Below are 14,587 nucleotides of genomic sequence, written 5' to 3' on the forward strand. Positions count from 1 at the left end.
GAGTAGCAGTCCATCAACTGAAGCTTAATAGAAGTTGGGTGATGCAACAAGACAGTGATCTGAAACAGAGTAAATCAACAACAGAGTACTTAAATAATGTGTTCAATAAAGATATGAAAAATACAACTGTTTGTGTACTATTAGTTTAGGCAGATAGTATTTGTCTATTATTGTGACTGAGATGAAGATCAGACCTCGTGTTATGAGTAATTAATGCAGAAAACCAGATAATTGCAAAGGGTTCATAAACGTTTTCTTGCAACTGTACATGTTTGTAGGAACTGAGGAGATGAAAGATTTGACAAATTCTTTTGCATACATCTTAACCCTGAGATGGAAGGAAAGTTAGAAATGCCAGTGTGAAGGGCCAACCAGCTTAGACCCTAAATAATCTTCTGCTAACCCTCATTGGAATGTTCACATTGATGTCAAAGAATACATTGGCTAGAACACATTATCTAGAAAGAATGGTGAGTGAGAGCTGGTATTTTTGGAACCCAATGTCAGGGAGAAGAAATATACATTGAGTAAATGTGCTTTAGCTAATACTGTCCACATTCAGGAGGCACCCACAGCAGACTGACTACTTAGTGATTCATTGTTTCTGCAGATTGTCTCTGAATTTGCTCCACTTCAATCCAAGACTTTTTTTTTGAAAAAAAGAACATTTCAGGAACAAATTCTTTACTTGTGCTGTTTTATTTTGACATTACTGTAAGGGGCAAGCATCATAGCAACAATAATGATATTTAATATAAGCAATCTTATTTCAGACAATCTACAGCAAAGACATAACAGTGAGAAACTTTCCTGTAAACATTACCTTGCTTCAAAGCTATCCCAGACCAGTAGAATTTTATTTGTTAATCCTTTTGCAAGATCATTTTTCATTAAAAAAATAAAGTTTATCATATAGTGTGTTCTAGGAATTGTGTTTGTGGGGATTTAGGCCCTGAGAGTCCAGTCCTACTCAACAGTTTCTGTGCCTCTAATTAACAGACATTTTACATCATTGTTTAAGATTGGAGACCCATTTTAGTAAGGCTCTCCTACAAAATCCTACAGCTTGGTGAATCCGGAATTGTAGATAGCAACAAGGGAAATATTCATGTAAATGTCAAAGCTATTCTTAACTGTTTGTAGAACATTTCCAATAATCAAATTTGCATTTGAAATTACTCATCAATGTTCCTCATTGTTTATGAATCAAGGGAGAGCGATATCTCACAGTAAGGAACCTGGGAAAATGTGTCTGTGCTGGCTAGAACTTATCAAACTATTGCGTTAATCCTGTTTCTTAAACCATAACCAAGTTTGATCTCATATTCACTGAAAGGCAAAATATTAAAAGACTGTGATTTACTTTTAAACTATACTGAAAACATGCATCTTATGAGCAGGGAGAATTCCACAAGATCAAATGGAACTCTAGTTTAACACTACTGTAATTACATTTTCTATTAATCCTAGCAGTTTCCAATGGGTAGGTTAAACTGCAATTGCCCTCACTTATGTTCGTATCAGAAACAACTTGCATTCTAACAGGGCATAAATACCCAACTTCTCATGTAATCCAGTGAATCTTGCAAATGGAACTCAACAGCACAGACACAGGGCACTTTATCACAACTACTGTTTGTGCCATGTTGAGCCAGAATCCCATTCTCCTTGTTCTCAAAGTACTAATATTGGTGAACTAAATGGTGGGGCTCACCATTACCCAGTTGTGGGGAATTCTCAGTTTGATCTAACCACCCTCACTAAACGTTCTTTTCTTTCACACAAGGTTGTGCTGATTAAAAATACAAGGTTGAAGTGATACACAGAACTGGGCCGCCGTCTGAATTTTCTTTGCCTCTTCAGTAACTTCAGACATTGGGTTAGGGCTGGAAAGCTACAGATCATTTTGCACAAAATATGAAAGTTAACCAACTCTATGGCAACAAATTCAACTACCACACAGTTTAAAAGTAGTCTATGAGGAGAGAGGACAGAAAGCCAGAGATTATGGATTAAACTATAGATGTGTTTTCAACATTTCTACTAGTCTGAGTTTAGAAGGCACCAAAGGATTTATGTTTTAAGGTAAAAGTAGTCTATCCACTGTAACAGCATTAGAGCTAAACATAGTAATTATTGCAAAGAAGCAAAAACCAAACATTCCATGGCATCCTGGCTTCCATTCACTCTGGAAAGAAATCCAGCCTTTAAGAACAGTGAGCACTGCAGTCAAATTCCTCTTCCCAGATTTTCAATGTTTTTTGTTTTGGTCTTTTCATGTTTTTGGTCTGCAGTTTGCCTACTCCCTTGGAAAGTAAGCTACGCAATTACTGGAGCAGGCTTAAGTAATTGCAGTCTATGGCACCCCACAGTAACTTCAGATTTCTGGCCGACTTTTAAAAAGCACCATGACACCTTACTTTGTAAAAATATAATTCATATAACCCAGCCTGGAACCTCAGTAACAGAAACCCTGGTATTAAGGAACAAAGTGTAACATACATTTTCAGACAGTATCCCTTGTAAGTGGCCAACACAACAATCAATAAAGTTCATTAATAGTCTGATGTACTTCTCTTCTGCATTTAGTGCAGTCACAAATTATAAAGAACTACTTTATCTAGTATCTTTTATAACTTCAGGACATCACAAAACACTTCAATGTCAATTACTTCTACAGTTACAGTTGTAACATAGAAAACCAGCAGTTTGCATAGAGCAAGCTCCTATGTGATGATGATTAGATAATGTGTGTAGTTTTGATTAGGTTTAAATAATGGCCAGAAAACACAGAAAATCTTCCACTTCATCACAGTATTTCTTTAGGTTCCAACTGAGAGAGAAGACAGGATCTTAGTACAATATTTCAAAGAAAGAGACTGCAACTTTGACAGAGCAACACCAGTACAAAAGAGAGTATGAGTCTGGATTGAGTCTCTGGAGTGGAACTTCAGACCATAAACATCTGATTCAGAAGCCATTTCAATAACAACTGCTGACACTAAAATCAAAATGCTCCAAAACTCTTATAGAAACATAGAAAATAGGTGCAGGAGTAGGCCATTCGGCCCTTCGAGCCTGCACCGCCATTTATTATGATCATGGCTGATCATCCAACTCAGAACCCCGCCCCAGCCTTCCCTCCATACCCCCTGATCCCCGTAGCCACAAGGGCCATATCTAACTCCCTCTTAAATATAGCCAATGAACTGGCCTCAACTGTTTCCTGTGGCAGAGAATTCCACAGATTCACCACTCTCTGTGTGAAGAAGTTTTTCCTAATCTCGGTGCTAAAAGGCTTCCCCTTTATACTCAAACTGTGACCCCTTGTTCTGGACTTCCCCAACATCGGAAACAATCTTCCTGCATCTAGCCTGTCCAATCCCTTTAGGATTTTATACGTTTCAATCAGATCCCCCCTCAATCTTCTAAATTCCAATGAGTACCAGCCCAGTTCATCCAGTCTTTCTTCATATGAAAGTCCTGCCATCCCAGGAATCAATCTGGTGAACCTTCTTTGTACTCCCTCTATGGCAAGGAGGTCTTTCCTCAGATTAGGGGACCAAAACTGCACACAATACTCCAGGTGTGGTCTCACCAAGGCCTTGTACAACTGCAGTAGTACCTCCCTGCTCCTGTGCTCGAATCCTCTCGCTATAAATGCCAGCATACCATTCACCTTTTTCACCGCCTGCTGTACCTGCATGCCCACTTTCAATGACTGGTGTATAATGACACCCAGGTCTCGTTGCACCTCCCCTTTTCCTAATCAGCCACCATTCAGATAATAATCTGTTTTCCTATTTTTGCCACCAAAGTGGATAACTTCACATTTATCCACATTAAATTGCATCTGCCATGAATTTGCCCACTCACCCAACCTATCCAAGTCACTCTGCATCCTCTTAGCATCCTCCTGACAGCTAACACTGCCACCCAGCTTCGTGTCATCCGCAAACTTGGAGATGCTGCATTTAATTCCCTCATCCAAGTCATTAATATATATTGTAAACAACTGGGGTCCCAGCACTGAGCCTTGCGGTACCCCACTAGTCACCGCCTGCCATTCTGAAAAGGTCCCGTTTAGTCCCACTCTTTGCTTCCTGTCTGCTAACCAATTCTCCATCCACATCAATACCTTACCCCCAACACCAGGTGCTTTAAGTTTGCACACTAATCTCCTGTGTGGGACCTTGTCAAAAGCCTTTTGAAAATCCAAATATACCACATCCACTGGTTCTCCCCTATCCACTCTCCTAGTTACATCCTCAAGAAATTCGATGAGATTCGTCAGACATGATTTTCCCTTCACAAATCCATGCTGACTTTGTTCGATGATTTCACCGCTTTCCAAATGTGCTGTTATCACATCTTTGATAACTGACTCCAGCAGTTTCCCCACCACCGACGTTAGGCTAACCGGTCTATAATTCCCTGGTTTCTCTCTCCCTCCTTTTTTAAAAAGTGGGGTTACATTAGCCACCCTCCAATCCTCAGGAACTAGTCCAGAATCTAATGAGTTTTGAAAAATTATCACTAATGCATCCACTATTTCTTGGGCTACTTCCTTAAGCACTCTAGGATGCAGACCATCTGGCCCTGGGGATTTATCTGCCTTCAATCCCTTCAATTTACCTAACACCACTTCCCTACTAACAAGTATGCTGGCCTCCTCATGTTAAGTGTGCTCAGCTAGAGAAATATTGGGTCACAGAGGTGGGAAAGTACATTACAGGTTTCTCTCCCATAAATTCCAGAAGGAAGATTACTTGTAATGATAACAGATGACAACAAAAAAGATTTAGCTCAGCTGCAGTGTCAAATGTCCACTGTGAATGATCTTCAGGAAAATTTGACATCAGAGATTTTTACATACATTTACATGGTAAATTGGTTATATTGCCACACTTAAGAAAAAAAATCTTTAAAGCAAAATCTGTAGCAAGAGAAACAATGTTTCAGATTGAAGACCCTTCATCAGAACAGGTTCTGCAAAAAGGGTGTTTAACCTGAAACATTAATTTTTGTCTCTTTCCGCAGATACTGCCTGATCTGCTGAGTATCTGCAACATTCTTTTCAGATTTCTAACATCTGGAAATTTTCTGATTTTCACATACTGAACTCAAAATCAATTTGATAATTTCTCAATCCATCTGATGCAAGGCTAGAAGCTGCCTCTACTCTTCAACATACTCTTCATTATCCTACTCAACATTGGAAACTGGGAAGGTAATAACTGTTCACAAACTTCCTCGATATCCCAAGCTATTTTCAAAGGCACTCCACATGTACACATGGTGGTGGTGGGGTAGGAGGGGCGGTTGGCTGCAGGATGGGAAGAAGTCAACACAAACTGAAAATCAGCTATCACATGTTGCAGGGAATTATCCTGGAATGACATACAAATGGACACAAGATGGATAATGGTTTTCTTGTACAATATCTCTATGCAAAAGACCCATATGCTGCAAAGTCATTCAACATCAATGAGGATGACATGCTCCTAGCTGCAAACCAGTACTGACCAACTTCAAGGACAATTAGGGCCTTGGGAGGAAGATGACACTACTACTGCATTTATGTTATTAACTGACACAACAGAACTAAAGAAAGGACTAAATATTAGAATGAGCCAGACTGGAATAGTGAAGGGAACAAGGCCAAAATTCAATTTCACTGTCTATTCCCACTCATTCTAAAGAGACTTTTAACTAAAACCCAACCTGCTCAATAGTGTAAACTGAATAAAACTGCTTAGTCAGCATTTAAAAAAAAACATTACTTCAAGTTTCAAATTTAAATTAACAGGTACTTCAAAATCAGCAATTTCAAGAGTATCTTTTGTACAAATTGTTTTATATTATAACTACTTTATTGTTAAAAAATGTACATACCCTTTAGAGATCATTGAAAAATAAAAATGCAGGTTACGTACTGAATCATATAGCATGACTAGAGCAGTGACAGGATCCCAGCAACAGATGGAAGTTAAGTTGATGAAACAACCTAGTTTGTTTAGAGCGCAGTTTAGGAGGCACAAATACAATAAACTGTGAAAGCTTACAGAAGCAAATGATATGCATAAGGCACTGGGAAGGGATACTGTCTGTTACCTTTGGTTACTGCATATTTATAGGTTTTTGAATGCTTAAATAACCATATAGTATTCACATTAGGATAAATGCAATGCATTATCTTGAATCATTCAGCTGCCTGGCCACAGTTAGGATATCCTTGGCACCTTTGCTAAGCAATAGATTGGCCAAGTCTATTCCCAGTTTCTCAGCTGCTGCCTGGGAGTTGTGTGGTATTCTCTTTGCCATGATCCCAACATGTTGAACATCAGCAACGTTACAATCTTCATCCTGAGGAGGAAGACAATTAGTATTTCAATCCTGGAACTCGCTAGAGAACACATTCAGAGCTGAAAGTGTTAGAGCTGTACAGAATAAAACCTGGAATTTTTATAGTTCAACAGGCCAATTAGCCCAACCTTTACAGTTTATTTATTGCAGAAATGCCAGTGGATGGCTGAATTGCCAACCAAGTTCCTGGCACAACCATAGGGAAGGCAGGGGCTTGCACCAGGTTCCTAGCTACACAAACAAGAATAGTCCTCTGTACTTGTGTAAATCTGCAGTGACCCTTTCATTCATGAAATATATCCCAAGTACTAAGCAAGGTACAGATGTATTGGATTTGAACGTTTATAACCTAGGAATTCAAAAAAGTCCCTATAGAAATGGGGCCGCATCAGTTTTAATCTTCAATAGAATACAGACTGGAGGCATTCTGCAGGGAGAGCTCATGGAGTGAGGTTGCTTCTGGCTTCGCTCCATTCCCGTTATCTTTTTTTTAAACCTATGATCTCCCTTACTTAACCAATTTTTACTTTCACCAGAAGATTTATTTTATCTTATTGATTCTTTCTTGAACTGCAACTGTGCAATCTAAAGAAATGAGTACAAGATCCAAAACCAAAGACGAGAAAAATTCCGACGGGAACGGAGGAAAAAGGAAAGGTGATTCGAAACAAATGGAGCTACCCTATGATGCTATGATGGAGTTTTTAGAGGAAAAGTTCGAGGAACAACGTCAAAATCTATCTGAAAGCTTATCTGATAAATTATCTGATAAATTTGAACAACAACGTCAAAGTCTTAATGAAAACTTAAAATCAATCACGGAAACTCTGAAATCCCTGGATTGGGAAGTTCAAAAACATCGAAGTAAGATCTCTGAACTGGATATTAAATCTCAGAAGACGGATTCAAAAGTCGAGAACTCGGAGCAGAATTTAGCTTCGACCATTAAACAACTGCAACATTTTAAATCCAAAGTCATCGATCTTGAAAATCGATCGAGAAGACAGAACTTATGTATAATTGGTCTACCCGAGGATGTTGAGAATGGAGACCCTTCAATATTCTTTGCTCAACTTTTAAAGGATATGGTCAGCTCAGTATTTCCCAACGAGCCTCCATTGCTCGACCGCACCCATCGTATATCGCGGCCAAATCCAGCATCCGCCGAATCAAAACCGAGACCAATTATTCTTCGTTTCCATTACGTTAATGTTAAAGAGCAGCTTCTCCAGGCTGCTCGTCGGCAAGGGATGATCAAATATCGGCAGCATTCCTTCAGAATAGTTCAAGATGGCAGTCCCAAAGTGATGAAAGAGCAATTGACTTTTAAACCTCTGAAGTTGGAATGTTATCAAAAAAATCTGAAACCGGCATTATTGTACCCTGCACGCCTAAGGATTTCTCTTTCTGATGGATCTCGTCGTGTCTTCCATTCCACAACTGCTGCTCGAAGCTTTTTGGATGACAACTACCCATCTGATATGCCCTTTAATTAATGTTCAGTGCTTTCAGTATCAGCTTTTTTTTTTCTGGTGTTTTTAAAAAAATAATACTTTCTATTACCGTACGATGAAGGTTTTTTATAAGCTCAAGATTTTTGTCTTCTGCTTAGTACTATAGATACTATTTTACAACTTTTCTAAAAAAGTCTTTTCTTGCAAATAACGTTACTCTTCCTAAGTTAACTTTTTTAAACTAGTTGATTTCCGATATTGTCACTAACGATTTGATCTGGCGATCAATTTTAATTATATGTTCTTTATTTTTGCTTTTGTATAATTAAAATGGCGGTTTGTTTTCCTTTTTGCATAACCTCCTTTGTTCTTTTTGGGCACGCCATGTTCTTACGTTTCTTCTTCCCATAATCCCCTTTCTTTTTTTGGAAGCGATATTTTATTTACTTTTATTTATAATTATCTAATCATACGTACTGGTACTAACTTTTTCTTATTTATGTACTTTAGAAATTATACTACGTAGATTATTGTAGTATAGTGTTTAATTTTTTTATATCGGTTTTCGGGGGGTCTTATATATAACATATATCTTTGGAGTTGCCTCCTGCAGAAATGGGGTTAGACTTAGTGTTAGTTAGTTCTTTCTTCAGCCTGCTCTGGCTTAGTTCGGGGTTCTTAGGGGTGGACGGTGAGGGAGTTTCTTTTTTCTTTATTAATTTTTTCTATTGGGCTGATTTAGTACTACAAAGATGCCTGCAGCGTCGGGATTTCCGGTTCCTCTCTGATCATGTATTCCTCTTCATGATTTCATGAGTTCACATTATGGTTACCCCTTTACACACCAAAGGGTTAATGTTAAATTATGGCTCACGTTATTAATTTTGTCTCTTGGAATACAAATGGGTTAAACCATCCAATAAAATGGAAAAAGATTTTCAAAGTATTCCAAAGACTGCATGCTCATATTATTTTTGCACAAGAAACTCATGTAAGGAAAGAGGATAATCAACGCTTCTTTAAGTTCTGGAAAGAACAATACCACTTGAACTCCCAAGCCAAAATTAAAGGCATTTCAATTTTTATAGATTCCTCAGTTACATTTATTCATCAAGACGTTATCTCAGATCCTAATGGTAGATTCTTGCTAATTACTGGGTTACTTTTTAATAAAAAGGTTGCTATGGTTAATGTTTATGCTCCGAATGTGGATTATCCTGAATTTTTTAAGCACATATTCACTTCCTTTCTTAACTTAAATGAGTATATGTTGATAATGGGCAGTGACTTTAATTTATGTTTAGATCCCATGTTGGACAGATCCATAGGTAGTCCGGCTCTACCGAATAAGTCGGCTACTCTTATTAACTCTTTTATGATTGATTCTGGGATTTCAGAAATTTGGAGATTTCTACACCCAAAGGACAAAGAATTCTCATTCTTTACACATGTTTATCATTCTTATTCTCGAATTGACTTTTTTTTATTGACTCTCGATTAATCCCATCTGTAATTGAACGTAATTATAACATTATCGCCATTTCAGATCATGCTCCAATGAAACTTTCTATTAAGTTAATGGATACTTCTTCTACTAATAGACAATGGCAATTTAACCCTATTTTGCTTCAGGACTTGGAAGTTTTTGAAGGGACAGATTGATTTTTTTTTTCAACTAATATTACGGAAGAAGTTTCCAATGGAACAGTATGGGATGCTTTTAAAGCTTATATCCGTGGTCAGATTATTTCCTATTCGGCTGGTTTGAAAAAACGTACTATGAAATACTCTTGTTGGTTGATAAAATTAAAGAAATTGATAAAAAATACGCTATTGCTCCTAGTAAGGAGCTGTATAAACAGAGAGTTAAACTTCAATTAGAACATAGTTTACTATTAACATCCTCGATCGAAAATCAATTAATGAGAACTAAAAGCGAGTTTTATATTCATAGTGATAAATCGGGTAAATTATTAGCTAATCAACTGAAATTTGCTTCCGTTAAACATCAAATTACTAAGATTCGTAAACACGACGATACTTTGACAGTTGACCATGACGAGATAAACAAAACCTTTCAAGAATTTTATACCTCTTTATATCACTCTGACTTTCCTCATGATTTTAATATCATGCATGATTTTTTAAGTAAACTGAATTTTCCGAAATTATCACTCGAAGACTGCTTATCATTAGAAACTCTTATTACAGAGGAAGAAATAATAACTGCAATCTCATCAATGAATTCTGGTAAAGCACCTGGTCCGGACGGGTTTATAGTGGAATTTTTAAAATCCTTTTCCTCTATTCGCTCTCCTTGGTTGTCTAGAATATTCAAAGCAGCAATCTGTTTAGGTAAATTACCACAATCATTTTATGAAGCCTCTATTTCCTTAATTCTTAAAAAGAATAAAGATCCTACTGATTATGTATCATATAGACAGATATCTCTTTTGAATGTAGATTCAAAAATTTTTTCAAAAATTTTAGCAACCTCAAATTATCACCTATGGACCAAACAGGATTTTGGTATTACCTCAAATTATATCTATGGACCAAACAGGATTTATTAAAAACCATTATTCATCTTTTAATATTAGGAGGTTAATGAATATTGTTTATATCCCTTCATTTAATACTCCGGAATGTATTATCTCATTAGATGCTGAGAAAGCCTTTGACAGAGTTGAATGGCCTTATTTATTTAGTGTGCTCGAGAAATTTAATTTTAGTTTGATATTTATATCTTGGATTAAATTGTTGTATCATACCCCGGTAGCTTCGGTTTGCACTAATAATCAAAGATCTCCCTTTTTTTGTATATTTCGCGGTACTAGGCAAGGATGCCCTCTTAGTCCTTTACTATTTAATATCGCCCTTGAACCTTTAGCAATTGCTATCCGTGACTTGCCCAATATTTTTGGTATTACCCGTGGAAATGAAATACATAAACTATCACTATATGCAGATGATTTGTTATTATATGTCTCTAATCCGGATAAGTCAATTCCTGTTATTCTGGCTTTGTTGGCTCAATTTAGTAATTTTTCTGGCTACAAATTAACCTTAATAAGAGTGAATTATTTCCCCTAAATAAGCAGGTACCTATTTATGGATGTTTACCATTTAAATTGGTTACTGACTCGTTTATATATTTAGGGATTATAATTACGAAAAAGTATAAAGATTTATTTAAAGCTAATTTTTTTACCTTTAATTGATCAGATTAAACTTTTGTTTACTAAATGGTCACCAATATCTTTGTCTTTGATTGGTCAGATTAATGCTATTAAGATGATTATTTTGCCTAAATCTCTATATGTATTTCAATCGGTTCCAATTTTTATTCCAAAATCTCTTTTCTGATAATGTTGACTCAAAAATTTCCTCATATATATGGCAGAACAAAAACCCTAGGCTAGGTAAAAGGCATTTACAGAAATCTAAAAAAGAAGGGGGGGTTAGCGGTCCCGAATTTTAGGTTTTATTATTGGGCAATTGATATTTGATACTTAAAATTTTGGTTACGAGACTTGGATGCAACTTCAAGTCCACATTGGGTAAATCTTGAATGTAATTCATTACAAGGGTCTTCTTTAGGTTTGGTTTTAGGGACTTCGCTTCCTTTCATTTTTTCTAAACTGTATAAACAAATGAATAATCCAGTAGTTAAGCATACTTTACGTATATGGTTTCAATTTCGAAAATTTTTTGGGTTGAACCGATTTATTTTAGCAAGTCCTATTATATCTAATTTCTTTTTTCAACCTTCCACTATGGATCAAGCTTACTTTGATTGGAAAATCAAAGGCATAGTACGATTTCGTGATTTATTTTTGGATAATTGTTTTATGTCCTTTGATCAACTTTCCAATAAATATAATTTACCCAGATCTCACATTTTTAGATACCTACAGGTTAGAAACTTTTAATTACTGTTTCTCCTAATTTTCCACACTTATATCCAATGGATATTTTGGAAAAAATTTTAGATTTAAATCTCCCTCAGAAAGGTGTTGTAGCAATTATTTATAATATAATTATGAATTTATGTCCTGATTTATCTAATAAAATTAAAACTGATTGGGAAAGAGAACTTAAGATTATTATACCGATTGAAAAATGGGAAAAAATTCTTCAATTAGTTAATTCATCCTCTATATGTGCTAAACATGCGTTGATACAGTTTAAAGTAGTGCATAGGGCTCATATGTCCAAAGATAAACTATCTCGTTATTATTCTTATATAAATCCTATATGTGATAGATGTCATTCCAAGATAGCTTCTTTAACTCACATGTTTTGGTCATGTCCTTTGTTGAAAAAATATTGGAAAGATATTTTTGATATTATTTCAATGGTTTTGAATATAGACTTACAACCTCACCCAATTACTGCTATTTTTGGGTTACCAATGATAGAATTAAATCATTTAACCTCTTCAGCTCGTCGGATGATTGCATTTCTTACTTTAATGACTAGAAGATCCATTTTGCTGAATTGGAAAGAGATTAACCCTCCTACTATATTTCACTGGTTTTCACAAACTATGTTGTGTTTAAATTTGGAAAAAATTACAAGTGCGGTTTATGACCCTTCCATTAAATTTGAAAAAACTAGGAGGCCATTTATTCAGCATTTTCATATGATGTAATTTGACCATTTCCAAACTTATTTTACTTCTCTGTAGTGTTGGTTGCGAGGAGCGGAGTTGTCGACACTAAGGTTTTCTTTTCTCCCATTTTTTACGATGTTAAAACAGCCCAGGTCCTTTTTTTAGTTTAGTTGACTAATTCTGTTTAGATTAGTTCTTTTTTGAGGGGGTTATTTTTTTTTTTTTAATTTTTTTTTCCTTTTTCATGATTTTTGTCTAGATATTTCTTTTTGTTCTGTATTATTCATTGGTATCCTATATGATTGGGAGTTTGGTCAATCAAGTATTATTTGGTTTTATAATTACTCATGTTAATTATAACAAAGTATTCCCAATAACTTTGTACTATTATTATGTCATGTTTATATTTTATGAAACTAATAAAAAGATTGAAAAAGAAAGAAAGAAAGAATACAGACTGAAATGGCAGAGCAGACTCGATGGGTCAAATGGCTGAATTCTGCTCCCACACACTATGGTTGCCTTAGATGGAAAGGTGTAAATGCACTCTGTCATTCAAGGAATTAAAGGGAGCAGAAAAAGGAACTGCACCAGTTAGCCTAACATTTGTGTTTGAGAAAATGCTGTAATTTATCGTGATAAGCTTGGTATCAAGGAACTTGGAACATCGAATTGCGAATGAGAAGTAGCAAGATGCACTTAAGAAAGGGAATTTGCATTTAATTAATCTGTTAGAGTAATTTAAGGCTCCAAAAAGTTTGGAGGATAAAAGTAGATTTAGAGAAAGGCTATAAAAAGTGTGATCCTGGGATTGGGTATACAACAATTACTGAAAACTAAATATAGACAGGAAGCAGAGAGTGGGAATAAAAGGACAATTTTGAGGATGGCAGCCATCATGTCCATCAGATGGACAGAGAGGGAGGACACAACTCATCTACATTGTAGAGTTTCTTCACTTTCTCTCCTGCAAACTCACTCTGTCTTGGGGCAACAATGCTCCAGTCTCTAGCATCTGATATCCCAGCCAAGCTTTGGCTCTGATTACACATCCACCTATGTTCATGACATGCTCCAGATCAAGATGCATTCCTGGCCCAATTCCTATTTTACTCCTAAACACTTTTCCCCATTCCCACTGAGCTCTGTCTGTAACCTTGACTTGTTCCCAGACATTCTACCCACCCAACTCCTGCAGAATCTGGACAATTGGCTGTGGCTCATGGACATGGCAATGAAGAACACTATCCTCGAGCATAGGATCTCTCACAGTCATTCACGAGATTTAATGTTTGATTCAAAAGGCAATACTTCAGACTCTGTAGCAGTCCTTCATTAATGTATCAGAGTAGATTTTTAATGTACCTGTGTCTGAGTGGAAACACTGGTTTGCATTGTATCTTTTAAGCTGTCGGATCCATCAAGACTGTATACAGCCCCTGTGAGGTAGAGCTGGAATTACAAGATATAGAGAATTATATTAATGAAGTAGATTCAACTTACACACAGAGCAAAATAAAAACATCAGTCATAAGACAAACAACATTACCTGGTTTTGATTAATGACACTGTGAACAGCAACAGGCACACTGCAGCCTCCCTCCTGCACAGAACATGCAACACAGAGCCAATTAGATTCTTATCTTACAGCAATGTAATAGAAACAAGGTTCTAACAAGTGGGAACAATCTAGATAACATACGCAAAAAGAAAATTGTACCAACTAAAAGATGCCAGGTTTGATCCCCACTTGCTACATTATCTACTGTCATAAGGAATTGTATCACACATAACCGAACTGGCTGAAGGCTGAGTGGTGATGGTGGTGAGTAGGGGGAGGGTGGATTAAAAGAAAGTGGTGTGGGGTTTCAAAAATTAACAAAGAGAACAGGGCTTAAAATGAAAAAAGAAACAGCTAGACGTCCATTCACTGCATAGCAATTCCCATCAGAGTGCAAAACATATGGTGGAAGAAAAAAAGAATCAAGCCCAGCTTCAATAAACCATGACCATGAAATTGGTGGACTGGCGTAAACATCAGTAGGTATGTTAATTTCCTTGAGATAAGCACATCTGCAGGCAGTATCCACTCTGTAATTGTGTCTGATTCTAGTTCCACACCAATGATGCAGAAAACCACTTTCAGTCAGGA

At 36.5% G+C, this 14,587-nt stretch overlaps 1 protein-coding gene across 4 annotated transcripts in view; it reads right to left on the minus strand.

Annotated features, from left to right (window-relative positions):
• Nucleotides 1-680: 680 nt before the first annotated feature.
• hmbsb (hydroxymethylbilane synthase, b) overlaps nt 681-14,587 on the minus strand; it is a 41,602-nt gene continuing 27,695 nt past the window's right edge. For all 4 annotated transcript variants that reach the window (XM_072238272.1, XM_072238275.1, XM_072238273.1 and 1 more), the window contains 3 exons: nt 13,985-14,038; nt 13,801-13,887; nt 681-6,366 (listed from right to left, as the gene is read on the minus strand). In XM_072238272.1, the coding sequence (XP_072094373.1) occupies nt 6,193-6,366; nt 13,801-13,887; nt 13,985-14,038 (315 nt within the window). In that variant the 3' untranslated portion in view covers nt 681-6,192. The remainder of the gene's footprint in view (nt 6,367-13,800; nt 13,888-13,984; nt 14,039-14,587) is intronic.

This window comes from Mobula birostris, chromosome 20 (assembly GCF_030028105.1).
Source record: "Mobula birostris isolate sMobBir1 chromosome 20, sMobBir1.hap1, whole genome shotgun sequence".
Classification (NCBI taxonomy): Eukaryota; Metazoa; Chordata; class Chondrichthyes; order Myliobatiformes; family Myliobatidae; genus Mobula; species Mobula birostris.